Raw genomic sequence first — 23,254 nt, 5'->3', positions numbered from 1 at the left:
TCTCACCCGTACCACACCGCATCATACCACACCGCGTCTCACCTGCACCGCTGCCGCGCCATCGTCGTCTCCATTCCCCCTCGTGTCTCCGCTCTCCACCTCGGCCACACTCCCCCCCGCCTGGCCCCCACCTCTCACCCCCAACCGGGAGCGCCCCTCCCAGCCCCTCCCCCTCCAGCAGCCGCCCCCCTCCCTCCCCACCAGGCCAAGTGCTGCACCCCTCCTCGCCGCCCCACATCCTTCCTCTCCTCCGACGGCTCCTCCTCGCTCTCCTCCCTCGCTTCCATCCTCCTCCTCCTTCCTCTTGGCACCACCCATACTCAGGTCGTCGTTCCCTCTCTCGCGCTTCACTCTGCTGCTACGCCTCCGCCCCACGTCACCACTCTCCCGCTTCTTATTCTTCTTCTTCTTCCACTCTCGGGCGCCGCCTCCCTCCTCTCCCATCCCGCGTCTTCCTCTCCCAGCACCTGCAGCCAACAACCCTCGCTCCTCCTCTTTTTCACTTCCTCCACCACCTCCTCCATCGCTCGCGGGCTCCTCCCGCCCTCGTTCCGGCTTCCCGCCGCCCCTGCCGGCCGCGCCTTCATCTCCCTCTCCTCCCCGCGGCCTCGCGCCGGCGTGGAGATCCGCCACTGCCTCACGGCGGTCCCTGTCCTCCGCCGGCCGCCCCCCCGCAACGCCCCGTGGCAGCTGCGGCTGCTGCCGCTCGGCCCTCTCTGGCGCCGCACAATCCCCGTGGCGTTTGGAGGTGGAGTCGCCGCGCCCCACTCGGGCCCCCGGGGTCCCGTGCACTTCTCCCTGCCCTTGGCAGGCCCCGAGGGCCTCCGCCACGCGAGCCCTGAGAGATGCGCGCGAGAAACCTGGGGGAGGGGTGCCGTGTATTGTGTGCCGCCGGTGTTACAGTCCACAACATTTTTCTTTGCCAAATTCGGAAAAATAACACCGCAAAAGTACACAATTGGGCACCTCCGATTAGCACGTATGGCTACGTACAGCGCGAAAAAAGTTCAACAAATATATACACACACACAGAAGCAATCATCGGCCTCCTACTGACAAACTTATGCACACTTGCAGGCCGGGTGCTGAGTCACCTTGTGCCATACAGCTGCCACTGGGGGATACCCTTGCAGGCCACGTCTGTGAAACACAGCAGTGTCTTCCGTCGTAATAAACGGATAGGGACAATTGTAATTGCGCGCCGTACTGACAACGCACATGTGATCCAATAGGAAAGCTCCGTGGTTACGACTCATAATTGGCTTCCTTTGGGTAAGATGGCTGTGGAGGTCTGTCAATGTTTACTTCGAACCTTAACCCTCCCAAGGCCCCACAAAGCCAACCAAATTAAGCTGCCAACATGGCCAAGGGTGCCAATCGATTTGGATTATCGGCAAAATGCCCAAAGGATTGTTGAGACGGCAACATGTTGGCAGGTTAATATTTTGATTGCTTACTCTTTGGTTCTTTCGGTAAAGTCACGTAGGTGTAAAATAAATCACGACGTTTCGGGCGCAACACAAGCGTCCATCATCAGGTGGGAAAGCATGGTCTGCTGCTGAAGCAGACTGTTTTAAAAGGTTTGAAATGGGTGTAGCCCAAGGGTCGAAGAAGTGGCCGGGGCTAGTGACGTTAATGTGAGAAATTAGCATGTACAGTGAGGGAAAAAAGTATTTGATCCCCTGCTGATTTTGTACGTTTTCCCACTGACAAAGAAATGATGAGTCTATAATTTTAATGGAAGGTTTATTTGAACAGTGAGAGACAGAATTACAACAACAAAATCCAGAAAAACGCATATCAAAAATGTTATAAATTGATTTGCATTTTTATGAGGGAAATAAGTATTAGACCCCCTCTCAATCAGAAAGATTTCTGGCTCCCAGGTGTCTTTTATACAGGTAACGAGCTAAGATTAGGAGCACACTCTTAAAGGGAGTGCTCCTAATCTCAGCTTGTTACCTGTATAAAAGACACCTGCTCACAGAAGCAATCAATCAATCAGATTCCAAACTCTCCACCATGGCCAAGACTAAAGAGCTCTCCAAGGATGTCAGGGACAAGATTGTAGACATACACGAGGCTGGAATGGGCTACAAGACCATCGCCAAGCAGCTTTGTGAGAAGGTGACAACAGTTGGTGCGATTATTCGCAAATGGAAGAAACACAAACGAACTGTCAATCTCCCTCAGCCTGGGGCTCCATGCAAGATCTCACCTCGTGGAGTTGCAATGATCATGAGAACGGTGAGGAATCAGCCCAGAACTACACGGGAGGATCTTGTCAATGATCTAAAGGCAGCTGGGACCATAGTCACCAAGAAAACAGTTGGTAACACACTACACCGTGAAGGACTGAAATCCTGCAGCACCCGCAAGGTCCCCCTGCTCAAGAAAGCACATATACATGCCCGTCTGAAGTTTGCCAATGAACATCTGAATGATTCAGAGGACAACTGGGTGAAAGTGTTGTGGTCAGATGAGACCAAAATGGAGCTCTTTGGCATCAACTCAACTCGCCGTGTTTGTAGAAGGAGGAATGCTGCCTATGACCCCAAGAACACCATCCCCACCGTCAAACATGGAGGTGGAAACATTATGCTTTGGGGGTGATTTTCTTTTAAGGGGACAGGACAACTTGACCACATCAAAGGGACGATGGACGGGGGCCATGTACCGTCAAATCTTGGGTGAGAACCTCCTTCCCTCAGCCAGAGCATTTAAAATGGGTCGTGGGTGGGTATTCCAGTATGACAATGACCCAAAACACACGGCCAAGGCGACAAAGGAGTGGCTCAAAAAGAAGCACATTAAGGTCCTGGAGTGGCCTAGCCAGTCTCCAGACCTTAATACCATAGAAAATCTGTGGAGGGAGCTGAAGGTTCGAGTTGCCAAACGTCAGCCTCGAAACCTTAATGACTTGGAGAAGATCTGCAAAGAGGAGTGGGACAAAATCCCTCCTGAGATGTGTGCAAACCTGGTGGCCAACTACAAGAAACGTCTGACATCTGTGATTGCCACCAATTACTAAGTCATGTTTTTCAGAGGGGTCAAATACTTTTTTCCCTCAATAAAATGCAAATCAATTTATAACATTTTTGACATGCGTTTTTCTGGATTGTTTTGTTGTTATTCTGTCTCTCGCTGTTCAAATAAACCTACCATTAAAATTATAGACTGATAATTTATTTGTCAGTGGGCAAACGTACAAAATCAGCAGGGGATCAAATACTTTTTTCCCTCACTGTAACTGTAAGATAGGAGGAGAGCGGCCTCCTGAACAAAGGAACGGAAGTGGCTATGTTAATGTGAGAGTTTAGCATGATGTTCGTGCAGTGGTTCTTAACCTTGTTGGAGGTACTGAACCCCACCAGTTTCATATGCGCATTCACCGAACACTTCTTAATTGGAAAAATAAAATATGATATTTTTTTCAAATTCAAAACACAGGTATGTTTTACTGGTGCACAAAATGAACCGTGCATCAACATCACTGTGTTCAAAGAACAAAACCAGTAAAACATGATTTTCACGCAAAAACAATCGATCGAACCCAGGTTAAGAACCACTGCTGTTAGTGTGAGAAATTAGCATGTAACTGGAGAAAAGGAGAGCGGCCTCCTCGACGAGGGCACAGAAGTGGCTATGTTAATGTGAGAGATTAGCATGATGTTAATGTGAGAGATTAGCATGTAACTGTAAGATAGGAGGAGAGCGGCCTCCTCGACGAGGGCACGGAAGTGGCTATGTTAATGTGAGAAATGAGCATCATGTTAATGTGAGAGAGATCTAAGAGAGAGGCATAGAGAGAGAGACACAGAGTCGGAAATGAGCAATCATTGGAAGAACGTTATTAACCAGGTAAAGTCTTAACTGACTGTGATGTTTCCATCCTACCAGCCTATGTCAGCTGTTATTTCCGACTCTCTTAACTAGCTCACCTGGTATACAGGCCATATTTGGAGTTTGTATGTTTTCCCCATGGTCACGTGGATTTTTCTCCGGTTGTTCCATTTTCCCCACCACATTCAGAAACAATATCACGCGTTCAGAGCAATTTGGCTGCAATAAATTTCCACGTGACGATGATGAGCCACTTCGTTGGGCTGTCATTTGTGATGGGCAGATCACTTCTGAAAAAGTGCTAAATAGCCCAGTGGCCCTTACCTGGTAAAACATTTTAAAAGTTTAATTTACTTAGTTTTAGTTTAGATCTTAGGGTCACGGTATTTTAATCAGGGTAGTTTACGTAACATATTAAATATTAGTAAAATATTACGTCCGAAACAAAAGGTATAAAACATTGCTATTATTATTTCCACATCAAGCTGCGTTTGCATCACAGCCACCGCAGAACCACCATGGAAGGACCGCTACAGCCCACCGGTGGTACCAGGTGACCACACCTTGAGGACCACCGCTCGAGATTATCGCTGTGGTTATGGATTCCAATGAGACGTGAGGTTCCGTGCACCAGACCTTGAGGACCACCGCTCTATATTATCGCTGTGGTTATGGATTCCGATGGGACGTGAGGTTCCGTGCACCACACCTTGAGGACCACCGCTCTAGATTATCTCTGTGATCACGGATTCCGATGGGACGTGAGGGTCCGTGCACCACATCTTGAGAACCACTGCTCTATATTATCGATGTGGTTATGGATTCCGATCGGACGTGAGGGTCCGTGCACCATACCTGGAGAACCCCTGCACGAGATTATCGTTGTGGTTACGAATTGATGGGTTGTGGTGGTCTGTGCACCACACCTTCAGAACCACCGCACTAGGTTATTATTGAAGTACGGATTCCAATGAGATGTGGTGGTCCAAGTGACCACACCTTGAGAACCACCACTTGAGATTATCATTGTGGTTACAGATTCCGATGGGACGTTGTGTGAGGTGGTGGAGGTAGGTGCACCTGGCGCGGGTGTCTCGTCATGGCACTGCTTGCGGATGGCAGCGCGGATGAGCCGCCGCTCCTCATAGGAGCTTGCAGACAGCAGCTGCCAGGGAGGGGAGGGGGGGCACACGGGCGCGCGGGCGTCAGTCAGGTCGGACAATCTCTTTGCATGTCAGAACCGCTACTACGGGGCCTGCACCAGCGTTTCCTCTGGCCTCGCCCTGCCCAGGTATAATTCACCACGCCCCACGCTCTCAGTTGGCTAAGTAAGGTGCTAAAGAAGTTCAACATAAAAAAACATATATAGGGTGGCGGTAACTTGGGAAGGCCTTTGTCCAGGAGCGGACTAATCATGATCGATAACGACGAGCTTTATATAAGAGTGGTGTGGCGCCGCAGTGGTTAGCGCAACTGCGCTATGAACCCACGAACTAAGTTTGAATCATGAAACTCATTGACGGACTGATTGTTGCATGGCCATGGTGGCGAAATGTTAACTACCTTGCCTGGTATACAGGAGGTCGTGGGTTCAAACCCAACCCTGACACCTGCTGTATTTTTGGAGTTTGCTGTGTCTCTCCAACTGTGGTCGCGTTCATTTTTCTCCGGGCCCGACGGTTTTTCCGTCCATATTTCGAATCAACATGCGTTTGGAGTGTTTGGCTGCTATCAATTTCTACGTGATGATGAGCCACTTTCGTTGAGCTATCATTTGTGGGCAGATCGCTTCTGAAAAACAGCGACTTTAGCAGCTCAGTGGGGCTTTACCTTGCAAACTAATAGTTTGTAAATCGCTTTATAGTGAGAAGTGGCAACCGCTTGGGAAGAGAGGTCTATCGCCAGAGCGGTGGGTTGATCGCGATATCAACGATGAGACTGTAGATCGATGGCGATGATAATGCAGATGCGCGTGCTGCGAGTCGCTCTCCTGGAGTGACTCGAGTGCCATGCAACATCTGCACAGCGACGTCCGCTCCTCCTCCTCGTGCGCACCTGCCCCGCATCAATACTTAATATGGCCATTGTCGGAGCGGGCATGGGTGTGTGAAACCGGCTCGCCCCTTCCATACCACCCCTTTCTTCCCCCCCACCATGTGTGCGTGTATGTACGTATGTACGTAGAACTTCTTTCGCACCGTACGTAACACAACCGTGCTAATCGGAGGCACGGCGGGGAAAGGGGGGCGGGGGGGAAGTACAACAAACTAACGCTCACAAAAGCAGCTCTAAAAGAAATGGGTTTTCACTCTTGCTCAACACTTTAGCTTTAGCGCCCGTGTCTCGCGCACAATGGAACGCCTCCGCTTCCAACGTGGCGCCACTGACGGGTGGGGGGCCGACGACTCTCCCATCAATCGTTACTCGACACGACACGCATGCCCCGCTCCGCGAGCAGCAGCACCGCCAGCGGTGCGCTCGCAAAATGATGTGCCGCTCGGCTTGCGTCTAGCCAGGAAAGTCTCACCGGCAAGTGTCACACGTACGCGTGCACGCTGAACTTCTTTCGCACCGCGCGTAGCACAATCGCGCAAATCGGAGGCGTGGGAGGGGATGGAGGAAGTACAACAAACTAGCACACAAAAGGCAATTCTAAAGAAATTAGTTTTAAATTTAATGTAGTTGTGTATTATATAGAAGTGTAGTGTATATTGTATGCTGCGGTAGCGGCCACCCTCACAACGTCACTTGCTGTCTCGCTTGCATTTTAGCCAGGAAAGTCTCACCACCGAGTGTCGTACGTTTCCCGAATGTTGCATAGGGCGCAAGATAGAAGCAAGCGCTGCCACTATTACACCAGGGTTCTCTCATATAGGGCGTGTGACTATGTTGAACTTCTTTCGCACCGTACGAAGCACAACCGCGCTAAATCAGAGGTGCGGGGGGAAGGACAACAAGCTAAACACACAAAGCAGAGGATCAAGACTGTTCCAGGCGGGTCGTGCCAGTTACATTGTATGGGTATTTTTTTTAGCGATGGGGAGGAAACTGGGGAGGAAACTCACGCAGGACAGTGGGAGAAACGTACAAACTCCGTAAACTTAGACAGTCTCACATGCTCACACTGACACAATCACACTCTGCAGAACAGTGGGAGAACGTACAAACGCCACAAAGAAATAGCGCCCGAGTCGGTTGTTGCAGTAGGGAGCGATGTTGCTGTTGCTGTTGCTGCTGGGTCTAATCCCAAATTAAGTTATTGCAGGCAATTTTTCAGCATTGGAATGTTGTTTGGGCTAATACCAGTTGCATTTGGTTTTTTTTAGCTGTGGGAGGAGACCGGAGAACCCGGAGCAAACCCATGCAGAACAGAGAGAAAACATACAAACTCCACTCACTCACACTGCAGAAGAGGGTAAGAGACCATACAAACTCCACTCACTCACTCACACTGTAGAACAGGGGGAGAACATACATATTCCACTCACTCACTCACTCTGCAGAACAAGGGGAGAACATACAAACTCCACTCACTCACTATGCAGAAACAGGGGGAGATCATACAAACTCCACTCACTCACTGCAGAAAAGGGGGAGACCATACAAACTCCACTCACTCGTTCTGCAGAAACAGGCGGAGATCATACAAGCTCAACTCACTCACTCTGTAGACCAGGGGGAGATCATACAAACTCTGCTCACTCACTCTACAGACCAGGGGGAGATCATACAAACTTTGCTCACTCACTCTCACTATGCAGAACGGCGTGGGTAACCGGCGTGGGTGTCCGACTCCTGAGTGACCGGCTCCGGGATGACCTCGGAGCCGGGGTGAGAGTTGGTGAGCGAACTCACCAGGTTGGTGAGCTTCAGCAGATCCGTCTCGCACTCGAGCCTCTCCCCGAGCGGCAAACATCCGTCCCCTTCCTGCCCACTCATCCGCATCCTGGCCCGGCGACACAAAGACCCCCAATGTAGACAGGACAGACTGTTGGGGCAAGTGCTGTTAAGCGAGCTCAACTAAAAACTAAACAATTTTTATTTTACCAGGTAAGGCCCACTGAGCTACGTAGCTCATTTTCAGAAGCGACCTGGCGACAAATGACAGCTCAACAAAGTAGCTTATCATTATCACGTGTAAATTCAGAGACGCCAAATACTCTAAACACGTGACGTTCATTCTGAATGTAGGAGAAAAATCCACGCGACCGCGGGGAGAGAGAAACACCGCAAACTCCAAATATACAGCAGCAGGCGTCAGAGTTGGGATCGAACCCACGACCTCCTGTATACCAAGCGAGGTAGTTAACATCTTCTAGCCACTACGGCGCCCCTTGAATGCCAGAATAGCATAATAAGGGATGGTGTGGCAAGCACCATGCCCGGCCGAGTTGACCTAGGGGAGACCCAGGGGGAGAACATACAAACTCCACCTCACTCACTCTGCAGACCAGGGGGAGAACATAGAAACTCAGATATCACGCCGGCCGCTGCGCCATCACTCGTCACATATACAGATTAAGACCCCCGTATAGCCTTAATAGACTGTTGGGGCAAGTGCTGTTAGCGAGCACCTTTGAAGGGCAGCATGGCCAGCACAATGACAGGCCGCCTTTGTCTCCCTAGTGGCGATGTTTACACACTGCACCGGACACGCCTTCGAGGCTGAGTCGACCTAGGGGAGGCCCAGGACCGGTTCACACTCAGCCTTGGTGTTGGCCATGAGCAGCAATTGAACTCGTTTCACCGGGTTCGAAGCACAGTGCACTAATCGCTACACCATGCAAAACAGGGGGAGAGCACACAAACTCCACACAGAAAGGTATCCGAGTAGGGAATCTAACCCTGACCCTTCTTGCTGCGAGTCCAAAGTGTAACAACTGCACTGCAAATCTGCTGCCCAACATGTAAACGCAACAGGTGAACGAACTGAAGACCCGACTGATGAACATTGCATTAAAGAGTGAACGAGAAGATGAACAGATACATCCATCAACACAAGAACAAGTGGACGAACACGGGTCGGCAAACAGACGAACGCATGGGCCGACGAGCGCATGGACCAAACGGACAGCATGGACCAAACGGACAGACCGACGGACAAATGTGCAGATGGACGGACGAACGAACGGGCCGACGAATCGATGGACTAACAGAGGGACGGACGGAGGCAAGCTCGCCGGAGACCACGTACCTCTCCGTACGCCGCGGGTCCGTCGACTGCAGTGCCGTCGCCACACTGGCGCACAGAAAGCTCCCTCCCCTCCCCTCCTTCCCCTCCCCTGCCCCATTCACCACCATGCAGCACGCAGCAACACTGGGGGGTGGGAGTCAATGGGCAGCACAGGTGTTCTCCCAACACCCCCTCCCATCACGACTCCTTACCCCTCCTCACCACCCCCTCCCCTCACGACTCCTCACCACCCCCTCCCTGGGGATTGTGTCTACCCGTGCAGCCCCCTCCCCACTCACCACAACCCTTTGATAACACACAATCCCACACCCAGCACAGGGGGCGGGAGGAGCCTCCCTCATCCTCACCCGGGGTCGTATGTCCTTGGACTCTCACACTTGGTGGTAAGAGAGTCACACAGGACTCTCACACTCAGCCCTGGTGGTCACAGAGTCACAACATTTACAATTAGAGTACTCAAATTGTAGATGTTGCAGTGGGTTTACTCTCCAACAACGGTATGCTGAACTAGTAGCGAATTGGCACGTTTTGTTTACGTGACAACCCTAACTATACGGCTGTGTCGGGTGGTGACGAGTTTAACTAAACATTTATTTTTTCAGGCTCTAACGAACAAACCTCTTTTATGGATATTTTTTTAATTTACCAGGTAAGGCCCACTGACCTATGTAGCTCTTTTCCAGAAGCAAACTTGGCTATCACAAATTATAGCTCAACAAAGTGGCTTATCATCGTGTGGGAATGTATAGCAGCAGCCAAATACTCTAAACGTGTGACGTTGATTCTAAATGTGGAGGGAAAACCGGAGGACCTGGAGAAAAATCGCTGCGACCACGCGGAAAGAGGGAGACACGCAAACTCCAAATATACAGGAGGCGTCAGGAACAGGATCGAACCCACGGTCTCCTGTATACCAGGCGAGGTAGTTAACATTTTTCCAAAGTCGGGAATTCAATCCAAGCACCACTTGCTGTGAGGCACAAGTGTTACTACTGTGCTACCCTAGCACAGATATGTGAAACACCAACCATTCTTTATTTATTTTCCCTTTCAGGGTCAGCGTTATTGAGGAATGCGTTCGTGAGCCACTGTCAATCCAGTCTCATGGAGACAGCACGAGAGATACATTTGCAGTTAGACCCAGCTCTCCCTTAGCGAGGGAGAAAACCTGCTGGTCTCTCTGGACTCACTCTCTTGGTGGTAAACTCGGGGTGGGATGGTGGTGGTGGCGAGCCTACGGCCTACGGCTTCACGTCGAACGGCCCGCGGAACATGCGAGGCCCGACACCACATTGAAGCAACCGATAATGATCCATCACTGCACCCAACATCTCCAGCCGCACTAATCGGCCACTAAAAGGGCTGAATATATACACGGAAACACTCGATGTCGAAACGCTTGCTGTGACTCGTCAGAGTTAGTTCTAGGGTTAGTTAGGGTTTAGGGTTAGGTTAGTATAAAGGTTAGGGTTAGGTTAAGGTTCTGGCCATTATTTTTTCAAATTCATGAGAGGACTCCCATTTAGGCACACACAACTTCGCTGTTGAATACGGCTGAGAAGTGCCCCAAGTGTCATCGCACAGAAATAAATGGGGCCTGGTTGTGCAGGCTTCCACTATGCAAACGTTTCTTTAATAACTCCGAAATTCAACATCGCTGTGTTTACAATTATATCGCGCGCCAGTCTTTCAAGTAGTTCTGAGCCTAAGGTCGTGATAAATCACACACAAAGTGCTTGCCACAAATTAACCACAATACCTTGCTGATCTCTTCAAGGAGCATAAATCATCACACGAACTCCGGTCATCCTTAAAGACGGTCACCGCATCGCGTGCTTTCAGATGTGCTTCTGCGGGCGTCTGGTTCGCTCTTCCTTCTGATATTAGGAAGCCACTGGAGCTGTGCACTTTCAAATCATTTCGATTGAAAACTCATTTCTTTAGAACTGCTTTTTGTGATTAGTTTGTTGTCCTTCCTCCGTACTTCCGATTAGCAAGGTTAGTTATGTGCAGTGCTGAAGGGTGATCCGGACAACCGCAGAAGCGCACCTGAAAGCGCCGCGCGATGCCGGTGACCGTCTTTGTTCGACGGCTCGTCTAAAGCCACTGCTGCTGCGAGGAAGACCAGAGTTCACGTGATGATGGTTTATGCTCCTTGACGAGATCGGCGTCAAGGTATCGTGCTTCATTTGTGGCAAGTCCTATTTGTCCATCAGCAAGGGGCAGGAATTACCAGCCGCCACGTGACAGACACAGCTCATTCGTCCGTCCATGACGAACGCACGGGGAACTCGCGAGCCAAAAAAAAATCACCTGCTGTCGTTTTCCTTGTTTTCTGGACGAAATCTCTTGGCTTCACGATTCGGAATGTCCTCCATTTCTGCTGCACGCACACACACGGGCAATACGGGGTGTTACAAACAAACAGGGGGAGAACATACACACTCCCACTCACACATTCACTCTGCAGGGCAGGGGGAGAACATTCAAACTCCCACTCACACACTCACTCTGCAGAGCAGGGGGAGAACATACAAACTCCCACTCACACACTGACTCTGAAACTCAAAGATCCTCCATGTAGCCTTCAGCAAAGTGTCAGGGAAAATGCAACACACCCGGCCACCTTCGTCTCCCCAGTGGTAATGTTTACACACCGCACCAGTACTCATTGAAGGCTGAAAAAAAACCTAGGGGAGGCCAATGACCAGTTCAAATATTCGTCACTTGTTATTGGTCGTGAACAGGAATCGATCTTGGGTCGCCGGGTTTGTCACGCAGGGCACTAACCACTGTGCCACTGCTCCACACGCTAACCACTGCATAGACACACAAAGATCCCCCATATATCCTTTTAACAGACTGTTTGGACAAGTTATGTTAGAAACTATCTAGCAAGGTCGGCACAGAACACAATAGGTTGGGTGGCCAACACCACGTCAAGCCTCCTTTGTCTCCCCAGTGGTGACGTTTACGCACCACACCAGGTACTCATTTGATGCCGAGTCGAACTAGAGGAAGCGTAGGACCGGTTCAGATAATGAGGCACTGTGGCGGAGAGATGTCATCTCCCTCGCCTGGTATTTCAGGAGGGCGTGGGTTTGATCGCGATCCTGACACCTATATACTTGGAGTTTGCATGTTCTCTCCGTGATCACGTGGATTTTTCTCCGGGTCCTCCGCTTTTTCCCTCCACATTTAGAAACATGCGTTTAGAGTAATCGGCTACTATAGATTTCCACATAAGCCACTTCGTTAAGCTATCGTTTGTGACCAAGTCGGTTCTGAAAAAGAGCTACATAGCTCGGTGGGCCTTATCTGGTAAAATAAAACGTTAAGTTTAGTTTAGACAATCATCACTGGTGCTGGCCATGAGCGGGAATCGAACTCGGGTCACTGGACTCGTAGCGCAGACAATAGTGTTACACACACACATGAAGACAAAGATCCCCGCCCCTGCATAGATAGCTATTATACAAGCTGTTGGGGAAAGTGCTGCTAGCAACAAGCACGCCACCATCTCCCTCGGTGTGCTAGCACAGCGCACGAGAGAGGGTGATGTGGCAAGCACTGGGTCTGGCCGGCAGTGCCAGTGTTTGAGACATCGCACTGATGAGGCTGATGTGAAGGTACGGGAAGGCTTGCTGTTAGCAGGAGCTCATGAGACAGACCCAGGTGCTAATTGGTTAAATACACCTGTTTCTTCCCCCCATTATACATCCCATTGCCATGGCACTTTGGTCTGTGCCGTGACCTCCTGCCGGCGGGCGTTCGACACTCCGCGCGGCCTTAACGTGCATATAGCCTGGCACAAGTGTCGCGGTGACGTCACCGCCACTTAGTGGCGAATGTGGTTGCAATTGGAGACTCTACATATCCAGTGTATTGTGATTGCACGAGAAAAAAAATCTTCCCTGCGGAGCCTACGGCAGGCTGTTGGGAAAGTTATGTTCGCAAGCACATTAAGGCCGGCATGGCACATTACGGCAACGGTGTGGCCAGAACCACGCGTGGCTGCCTTGCTATCTCCCCCAGTGTTGAAGTGTACGCACCACACTGGGCGCTAATGCAAGGCTGGTTTGGTGTTCATAGCTCACAGTCGCACACAGGAGAAATTGTGTTTTCCGCTTGTACATTACGTATCCACATCTTCCTTTGTTTGGATCCAATTAGGCGATTCCCGTTGAAAACAACCAGAAAACATATCACATTTAGTTTCTCACCGATAGTAGCTCAAGTCCAGCACTGAAACTTCGAATTATATATATTTTTATCAAACCTACTGAAGTCACGTCAGAAGTATCTCTGTAATGTCATATTGCTGTACGGGTGAATTATATTACAATTAAACACATTGGTTAATTTAATAAACAAAGCAAAAAAATTAAGTCATGAATCTTGTCACAATCAGAATATTTATTGATACTGGAAGAATCCGATGAGCTATAAAGCTCTTCTTCACAGATGTCCAGTAGGGGGCATGGGGGTCATAACGTTACAACAACAAACGTAATACAAAAACGCAATAGGAGTGCAAAGTATAGGAAAAGTAAACAAATATCTTTACAAAATATACAAAACTAACTTTTTTTATACCTTAGCAGGTAAAGCCCCCATTCTTCAGAAGCGACCTCGCCACGAATGATAGCTCAAAAAGGGGTTTATCATCAGGTGAAAATGTATAGTAGCAGACAAATCATCTAAACGCATGATGCCGATTCTAAATGTCGAGGGAAAAACCGGAGGACCTGGAGAATAATACACGGGACCACGGGGATCAGCACAAGCACACTCCAAATATACAGCAGCAGGCGTCGGGATCGAACCCACGACCTCCGGCATACCAGGCGAGGTAGTTAACATCTCCTAGCCACCGTGATGATGATGACAGAGAGACATGAAAACTCCAAATATACAGCAGTAGGCGTCAGGGTCGGAATCTAACCCACGACCTCCGGCAAACCAGGCGAGGTAGTTAACATCTCGTAGCCACCGTGATGATGAGAGACACACCGCAAACTCCAAATATACAGCAGATGGCGTCAGGGTCGGGATCGAACCCACGACCTCCGGCATACCAGGCGAGGTAGTTAACATCTCCTAGCCACCGTGATGATGATGAGAGAGAGACACGCAAACTCCAAATATACAGCAGATGGCGTCAGGGTCGGAATCTAACCCACGACCTCCGGCAAACCAGGCGAGGTAGTTAACATCTCGTAGCCACCGTGGCGCACAAACACCGAGGCAACGAACGCACTTCCCCTTCCTGTGCACTCCGCTCCCCTACAGCCATCATTCCGATCTTCACCGCAAGCAAAACAGGAACTTGGCCCCGGGGCTCCCTCGGGAATAACCTCCCGGGACACGCGGCGGGTCTCTTAGAAGCAAAAAAACATCTCGAGACACGCGCGGGGGCAGTGACGCAGGTTTACAGTTCACAGAGGTCAGAGGCAGCACAGCAGAGATACAAGATTCAAAGCCAGGTTTCAGACTGTGATTAACTATAAACTAAAGAGATTTTTTTTTATTTAGCCAGGTAAGGCCAAACTGAGCTGTCTTTTTTCAGATGCGACCCTGACTATCACAAATGATAACTCAACGAAATGGACATTTATAGATGCCAAAACGGTACTCGAAATGCACGACGTTGATTCTAAATGTGGTGGGGGAAAACCCGGAGGACACGGAGAAAAATCGACGTGACCACGGGGATAGAGATGACACGCAAACTTCAAACATACAGCAGACGTCCTCCATACCAGACGAGGTTAGCTGTCATCTCCTAGCCAACAATCATCATAATCACAGCACAAGTGGCCGCTAGAGAGACATTTCTCTTCAGATGTCATTCCATTCGGTGGCAATGTTTATCAACTTAACCCATGAAGCATCGCGCAATTTTGTAACTGAATTAAGTTATTTCCTCTCTGCCAACCGATGGCACTGCCCAGCTTTGGAATTGCGTCCCATCGCCTTAGACCCACCAGAGGGAGCTCCAGAGAATGCCCCCTCTCTCCCTGCCGTGGCATTTGGCCTACTCTTCCACGGTACGTGCTTGTATGAAGAGGTGAGAGCAGAGCGTGAAATCTATTGTGAAATATTTCATTTAAAAGGGGGAAGTTACATAAAGAAAAGCATGAAAAAAACTAAAAAGACTAAATGATGAACGAAGCAAAGTGCCGGACTACACCGAGCATCGTCTTGTTTCCTTAGATCGTAATAAAAAAAATCACGATTTGAGCCCCCAACATACGGCGAGCTGCCCCATCGACGAAAGTCGTTTTATTAAAACAGCCGGTGCACAGAGGCGGCGTGGGCATTTAAGATCCCTTTCAAGATGCTTCGCCGGGAGATAGAATATCACGGAAGCCGAGTTTACGTGCTCTGCGTAATAAACAACAACAACCACATTGCTGTTCGAGTTGTGTTAGGTCTGTTGCTCAGCCGAACGTGCCGCTTCAGCTCAGTTGCAATGACCGCGATACGCACGGCAGAACTTGTTATTTGTGCGACAAAGGTAAGAGAGGGACATTGCAGGCTGCGTCTGTAATCACCTGGGAACGTTTCACGCGGCTCGGGACCCGTCAGGCTCCACCGAAGCCGCCGCCGGAGCCGCCAGCGCCGCCTGAACTTTTTGAAATCTCGACCCGCCCGGGCGGCGGTCACGTGACGAGTGATACGAGGAGTCGCGCGTCCCCATTGGCCGGATTCAAATCTGTCAACGTAAACACAAAACAACAACAACAACCACAGCCAACCGTCGCCCGCCTCGCGCGCACCCCCCAAGCCCCTCCCCCCCAGCCCCCCCCAAGCTCCTCCCCCCGAGCCCCCCTCAAGCCCCTCCCCCCCAGCCCCTCCACCACCAACGGTCTCCACCAGAACGCGCCCCCCCCGCCCCCAAGACCCACCCAACCCCCCCAAACCCCACCCCCGACTCCCAACCTGTCTCCACCCCCCACCGCCCCCACCCCCCGTACAGCACCCCCCCCTCCCAGCCCCCCTCCAACCCCCCACCCCCAACGGTCTTCACCGGCACGGGCACCCCCGCCCAACGCCCCCTCCCCATACAGCACACACAGCCCCGCCCCCCAAGCCCCACCCAATCTCCCCCCCAAGCCCCTCCCAACCCCCACCCCCTCAGTCTCCACACCGCACGTCCCCCGCATCACTCACCGTTGGGGGGTGCCCCTCCCCCCACACGTGACGTCACTCCCTCTTCGCTTCCCGCCTAATTCCTCTGTGGGTGACGTCAACTCGTCGAGCGGTTGCGCTGGTGGTCCCGTGACGTCACCATAGAGCTGGGACACCCCCCTCCACCCGCCACGGAACGTCACGGGCTCATGCGGCTTCTCGACAAGAGAATTATGACGTCATTTGTCTCCGCAAAGGCACAGATGTGGTGGTGATTTTGGTGATGGTGATGGTGCAATCATCCACGCCTATGCAGGAGGCTCGTGAAGGACGCTGCTACTGGGGCAGTTGGAGGCAGTCCGCACTCCAACAACAACGGAGGGCGAATGAGCGACGCTCGCATCAAAGAGCGGAGCGCCCAGCGGTTAAAACGCAGCAAGTTGGCACAGCAAAGGGAGCACAGATGATGTGCATCTGCCAGCCATCTCAGTTGGTCAACCCATGGATTCTGTCCCGTGGGGCCGTCTATAAATGACGTCACAAGATTTTGGACGATTTTGACCCCCCCCCCCCATCGTCACACGGCGTCACAAAAAGTCAGACCCCCCCCCCTCTAATATGACGTCACTAAGCTCTGCCCCCCCCCTCTAATATGACGTCACTAAGCTCTGCCCCCCCCTCTAATATGACGTCACTAAGCTCTGCCCCCCCCCCTCTAATATGACGTCACTAAGCTCTGCCCCCCCCCCCCAAAATAAAACATGCTTCAAATCTTGATTTATCGTTCTGTCCGCCTCGGGAATGGAAAAAAACGCTGCCAAGGCTGTGTCGTCCAGCTCGGTGGGAAGAATACGTAGCGCCTCCGCATCGGACCGCCCTGCGAGCTCGCAAGTGGCGGCGAACCGCCACCGGAAGGCCGCCCAATCACCCCCCACAGCTGGAAGTTCTTTGACAAATGGCAGCCGCTGCGTCGGGACTCGATACCAGCCCTTAGTCAGCTCCCCCCAATTCACAGCCCCCTCCACCGGGTCTTCCTGCCCAGCTGCCCCACTAGTGCTGTGATCGCTCCACGATGCGCGCACTGAGTGCCTGCAGCCCTTCTCCAGCCGGCCGCGGTGCGGGATCGTCATCCTTCACCGCCACTCCGGGACCCCCCGCTGGGGCCTCGACAGCCAGGGCTGCCCGAGAACTCTCCTTGCAGTCGTCCTCTTCGCTCGAGGACGTTCCATTGAAAAACATCCTCTTCGTGGATTCCCCATATATTCGAAAGGAAAAAAAGAAAATTCCTAACAACCCTACTATAGATATATATACAAAAAAATCGTTAACACTGCTGACACCAAATGTAGTGTACTAATTCACAGACACTAGTAGGAGGTACTCTCTCTTTTATTCCGGCCTTCACAGCCTTCAGGGGATAACCACCTGCCGGTCTGGACAGCCAACATGCTGCCAAACCCACAGCTTCAAGAGGATGAAAATCACAACATATTTAAAAGTTTTATTCCAACTATGTATGATCCACTGTATGGAACAATTGCCGAACAGTACCAACAACAACAACCAGCACGAGGAACATTGCTGCGAATACAGGGTCTTTTACAACACCTTAAACCATGGAGTGTACCGATCACGAAAACTTTGCTGGCCCATCCACTATATTTCAAAAGAAGGTCCGCGGTTGCCGGACCTAGTCTCGTTCCTCAATTCCCGGTCCTATGGCAGAGGACTTTTCCTAGTGCTGCTTGTGTCAACCTGTGCCACATGGAGGCGGAGGCCACTGCCATTGCTTTATTGCTGCGTCCCAGCCTATTTTTGCCTTGTCTACCTCCACCACCCGGCAAATCAGCCATACAGGTCAGGTAGTAAACCTCGGTAGGCGTCATGTAGGTACCTTGGAGCATCAGACCTCTCGCCTTCCACAAGGCTTCTTTTATAGCTCCCACAACGGCACATGCCTGGGCCCAAGCCCTTCCTGCTTTCCGCCGAAAAACTCCCCAAATAACATTTGGCAATGTGACCTTGAGCGGATAAAACCGGGCTAGCAAAGGCTGGAATAGCTCCCACACCTCCAGCGCAAAGGGGCATCGCACAAAAAGATGACTCGTGTACTCGTCCGAATTACAGCCCCTTGGGCATTTAGCGGTGCGGGCCATATGGCGGGAATGCATAAACTTCCTGCATGGCAACCTGTCCCAGGCCGCCAACCAAGATATGTCCCTTTGCGTCTTCGTTAAGGCCTCAGATGCCACGTTCTCCCATATTGGATGGTGGAGGGCACTCCGTGTGCCTGGTACCTCTGCGCAAGTTTCCCTTTTGCCAATCTCGACAAGGACACTCCGTGGGTGCCATGACTCCCTTACCAGGGTCAGCGTGTATTCTGCAATATACTTGTTTACCGCGGCACATAGCCACCCTTGCGTCCAGGTGAGGGGCTTTCCGCGAGGCAATGGAGCCATCCCTAATCTATGAAGGAGCCATGCCAGCCGAAACTGTAAAAAATTAGGCCTTTGCCTGGGACCCATCTGAAAAAATAAGCGGAGCGTCAAACAAAAAACGTAGTCAGGGTACGCACGACGTTAGGGGCTCCCCTCCCACAGTTCGCAGGGTGTTTGTGCACGGTCTCCCTCTTCACCTGGTCCATCCCGCCTCCCCAAATGAACTCGAAAAACAATATATTCAAATGATGCAACATTTTTGCGCCTGGCGGGAAGATGTGCGCCAGGTAGTTGAGCGTAGGAAGCATTTCTACCTTCAACATCAATATCCTTCCTTCCATGGTGAGGCTTCTGGTCGTCCACCTGGCCAGCCTGCCCTTCACTGCCTTTATTTTTTCCTTCTAGTTCTTTTTTGCAGATTCCTGTCGATAGGTGACCCCCAGGATCTTAATCCCTTCCTTCACTCTCAGTTGTGTGGGCCGACCTTCAAAAAGCCTAGGGTCTCCAAAAATCATCATCTCGCTTTTACCCAGATTAACCCTTGATCCTGAAGCCAAATGAAAAAGTCTTGCAAGTTCCAGTACCTCCCAAACCGAGAAGACATCCCTGTAGAACACCACAACATCATCCATATACATTGCGCTCTATGCCTGTTCTTTACACCCCGGGATGTGCACTCCTAGAATTCTCTGATTGGCTCTGACCACCTGGGCAAACGGTTCCATGCACTCGACAAATAGGACTGGCGACATGGGGCACCCCTGTCTCACGTCCGATCTAACTGGGATTTCTTCAGAAAGGACCCCGTTTATCAAAAACCTGCTAGAGAGATACTTTATAGCTTTTTCACTCTTTCACCCACCCACATAACGCTCTCCTATCCCCATGTGTGCGGACACCGAAAACAAATAATCATGCTATATGCGGTCGAAAGCCTTCTCCTGGTCTAAACTAATGAGCCCCAGTGGTCTTCCCCCATCTACCATGGTCTCTAGGACCTCCCTTAGTAAGATAAGATTGTCTGAAATATGCCTACCTGGGACCGCACATGTCTGGTCTGCATGTATTAGTTCTTCTACCACTTTCCCTAGTCGTTCTGCGATGGATTTGGCTAATATCTTACAGTCCATATTTAGCAGGGTGATTGGGCACCAGTTCCCAAGGTCGCTTCGGCCCCCTTCCCCTTATATAAGAGATATTACCCCAAACTTTGGACTCTGGTACTGGACCCTCCGCCAAAATTTCCCTGTACAGTTGTAACAAGTCATGCTTGATGGTGTCCCGGAATTTAACATAAAAATCGGCCGGTATTCCGTCATTCCCTCGTGTCTTGTACAAACGTAGACCTCTCACCGCCTCATCCAGTTCCTCCATTTGAATTTGCTTATTCATCTCATCAGGAGCACTGACCTTCTGTTTAATTTCTCCAAGAAGGAAATCCTGGACTTCTGCCTCCGATGTCTTATGTCCATACAGGTCCACCTCAACGATGCCTTCTGTCTGCGTCAGTCTGCCCAGACTAGGGCTGGCTAGCTCATGGATTATGCTTTCCGGCTTTCTACACTTTTTAAAAAAGAAGTGCGTGCGCTTTTCCCCCTCCTCTACTGTCCTAACCCGTGTCCTAAAACGAGCTGTGGCGCCCATCTTTCAAGCAACAAGGAGATTTTATCCTTTAGATGTCTTACTTCGTCCATCATTGGGAAACCCAGTTCCAGCAGCCGATACACCTTCTCTAGCTGATCATGCAGGCCCCTCAACTCATTTCTGACACTCATCCTTTTGCTGTGTGCCTGAAAAAATCCCTTGGTCCGGCTTTTGACCATTTCCCACCATTCCGCCATAGTGCTAAAGCAGCACTGTAGGCTTCTCCATTCTTCGTAGCATTTGATGAAAGCCCTTGTCACCTTCTCATCCGCTAAGACACTCACGTTCATCTTCCAGATCCCTTTCCCTAACCGTAATTCACCCGGAATTCGAAGCCTCGCGGTTTCTATGCGTGTCTGCGGGTCTCTGTGTGTGTCTGTGGGTCTCTGAGGGTGTCCGTGAATCTCAGAGCGTGTCTGTGGGTCTCTATGTTAGTCTAGGGGAGTCCTGTTGATCTGTGGTCAAACAAATAATAAAAAAAAGGTTGAATGCTTAACTCCTTTCCAGAACCCAGTCACATGATTTCAAATGTTCACGCCCACCACGGCGTTCCGGCCCATTCCCACCACTGGCTGTAACTACCAGCGGAGACGTCGGAACTACCCAAATGTTAAAACGCGAGTGGATCGCTCTCCAACACACGCGAACAATGAACGAGACGCCGCTGAGTGACAATGAATGCACGCAGTGCTCATCACATCGGTGTCAATGCCCCGGGCTGCGCGAGCCTCACCCTGGCCACAATCAACGTTGACTTGAGCTCGAGTAAATCCCATAATCGCCCCGTTGTCATAGTTGTCGTCGTCAGCCATGATCGATCCACTGCTGGGTGAAGGCCTTTACCCACACCCGCCCACGCTGTCGGAATCTCTCGCGGTCCCCCCGCGATGCCTCCGCGGGCCACAATCCACGCGGCGCCTGCACAGGGAGCTACGGACTGCGTTCGTGCGTACGATGGTCGCCGCAGCAGCATAAATCTGTTCCGGAGCTCGATGCCAATGTGGAGGAGGTGAGCTGCTGGCCACGACGAAGAGGGACTTCAGGCGAGAGAGAGGAGATGGAGTTCGTTCGCGGAGTGTCGCTAATTCCTCCTCTGTCGAAGGAGCGCAGTTATTGTTTTTTTTACGATGCGCTCGGTCCTCTAGTTTGGGTTGCACGGCCACAGTCGTGCGACCGTGGCCTGCCTCTTCAGAGTTTCTGGTTCACGAAGGAGATGGCGCGCATTGGCCTGGTGATGTTCCTGGATCATCGACATGCGGACAAATTGTCGCATTTAAAAAAAAATGTGGACCGTAACGCAGACACCACACAACTAGCCCAGCTCGTTTCGAATGACCGCCGGATCATCTTTAACATTTGCCGCGAGTGAAACAGACACGGCATATTTACAGGGGATAAACATGCACACGCGGTATTAACCGGGGGCGGCCTGCTGGGATTGAACCGCGAGCCTCTGAAACGAGTGGGCGGTGAAACGCGAGACCGCTGGATGCCCCGTCACCGACCCACACACAACGCCCGCATCTCGGTACCGTAGTCCCCGTGGCACACCCGGGCCACCACCAACGCCACCACCGACCCCACCAACACCACCACCAACAACACCGACACCACCACCAACAACATCAACACCACCGACACCACCAACAACACCATCAACAACAACAACACCAACACCACCACCGACACCACCATCAACAACACCACCACCACAAAGTTCCGCGTGGACAATGCCCTGCAGCTCAATTGCGCGCTGCCGCAATTGCATTGTGACGAGTCGGCGTCTCCGTGATTGTGATCGAGTGGGCGGCACCTGCGCGATTGTGCCACGCCAGAAAGGCAACGAACGAGAAGGGCTTCCCCCCCCCCCTACACCTTCACAAAGACAAAGGGGTCCCCCCTATAGCCTATTGACAGACTGTTCAGGCAAGTGGCTGTTAGCGAGTGGTACCTATTTAAGGCCGGCTACGGCACACGAGGGGGTAGGTGGCAAACACCACGACCGGCCGCCTTTGTCTCCCCAGTGCTGATGTTTTCCGCACCGCACCCGGTACTCATGTAAGGTTACCGAGGGGAGGTCGCCAAGGGCTGGTTCACTTTTTATTGGTCGTGAGCGGGAATCGAACTCGGGTCGCCGGAGGTTCGTAGCACAGCGCCCTCATCACTGCGTGGGGAGCGGTCAGCGCTACGCTGCGCTACGAACCCGGCGACCCGCTCACGGCCAACACCAGTAACTATTATCTTAACCGTTCACCGGCTTCCCCTAGGTCGACTCAGCCTTAAATTAGTGCCTGGTGTGGTGTGTAAACATCGCCACTGGGGAGATAAAGGCGACTGGGCGTGGTGTTGACCACCCACCACCTCTTGTGCCGTGCCGGCCTTCATAGGTGCTCGCTAACAGCACTTGTCCCAACAGTCTGTTCAGGCCATACGGGAGATCTATGTCTTTGTGCTTTGATTACTCCACTACTTCTCCCCATACATACATCTCGTCAGACACGCTTTGCTGATGAGACCCAGAAAGTCGAGTCAGGCCATAAATATTGTTGAACAATTAAAAATAAGGCACCGTGATTTCTGGCTCAAACGAGACACGAGACATTGGTGCTCATGTCCCGTTTACAGCCCTGAACCAACGGTGGAATTTCCACATTGTCATGGCGGGGGCGTGTTTATTCATAGGACAACCAGCGACTTCCACGCAAAGTGGTGCTGCATTCATTGTATTCACCCCAGAAGATCAGCAGTAGAACGAGTGACTCGCAATAGTAAGGTTGTGAGTTCAAATCCGGCTTGGGGTTTGGGTTGACTCAGCCAATCATCAACACCTATCTTCGGGGTCGATAAACAAGTGCCACTCTGTGTGTGGGAAGGGAAAGTCACCAGTGGTAGCCCTGTGGATAGACTTGCCTCCCCCGCTATAGCAATGTAGAATTTCCACCACTGGCTCTGCAGGGCTGTAAACGAGACATCATTTAAAAACAATTTTATCAGCTAAGGC

General features: G+C 51.4%; 1 protein-coding gene across 5 annotated transcripts in view; it reads right to left on the bottom strand.

Moving 5' to 3' along the window:
• Window positions 1-15,845, bottom strand: part of LOC133358602 (smoothelin-like) — a 34,065-nt gene extending 18,220 nt beyond the window's left edge. For 2 of the 5 annotated variants that reach the window (XM_061576982.1, XM_061576983.1), the window contains exons 1-5: window positions 15,595-15,844; window positions 11,351-11,420; window positions 7,699-7,789; window positions 4,924-5,008; window positions 43-860 (exon numbers count right to left, since the gene is read on the bottom strand). In XM_061576982.1, coding sequence (XP_061432966.1) covers window positions 43-860; window positions 4,924-5,008; window positions 7,699-7,789; window positions 11,351-11,415 — 1,059 coding nt within the window. In that variant the 5' untranslated portion in view covers window positions 11,416-11,420; window positions 15,595-15,844. Of the gene's footprint in view, window positions 1-42; window positions 861-4,923; window positions 5,009-7,698; window positions 7,790-11,350; window positions 11,421-15,594 lie in introns of all 5 variants that reach the window. The other 3 variants (XM_061576980.1, XM_061576981.1, XM_061576984.1) reach the window with 3 other exon arrangements.
• Window positions 15,846-23,254: the final 7,409 nt, after the last annotated feature.

The sequence above is a fragment of the Lethenteron reissneri genome, chromosome 62 (genome assembly GCF_015708825.2).
Source record: "Lethenteron reissneri isolate LAM-NWPU_2019-01 chromosome 62, ASM1570882v1, whole genome shotgun sequence".
NCBI classification, from domain to species: domain Eukaryota; kingdom Metazoa; phylum Chordata; class Hyperoartia; order Petromyzontiformes; family Petromyzontidae; genus Lethenteron; species Lethenteron reissneri.
The sequence above is the reverse complement of the archived record's forward strand: the minus strand, read 5'-3'. Positions and strand labels throughout refer to the sequence as shown.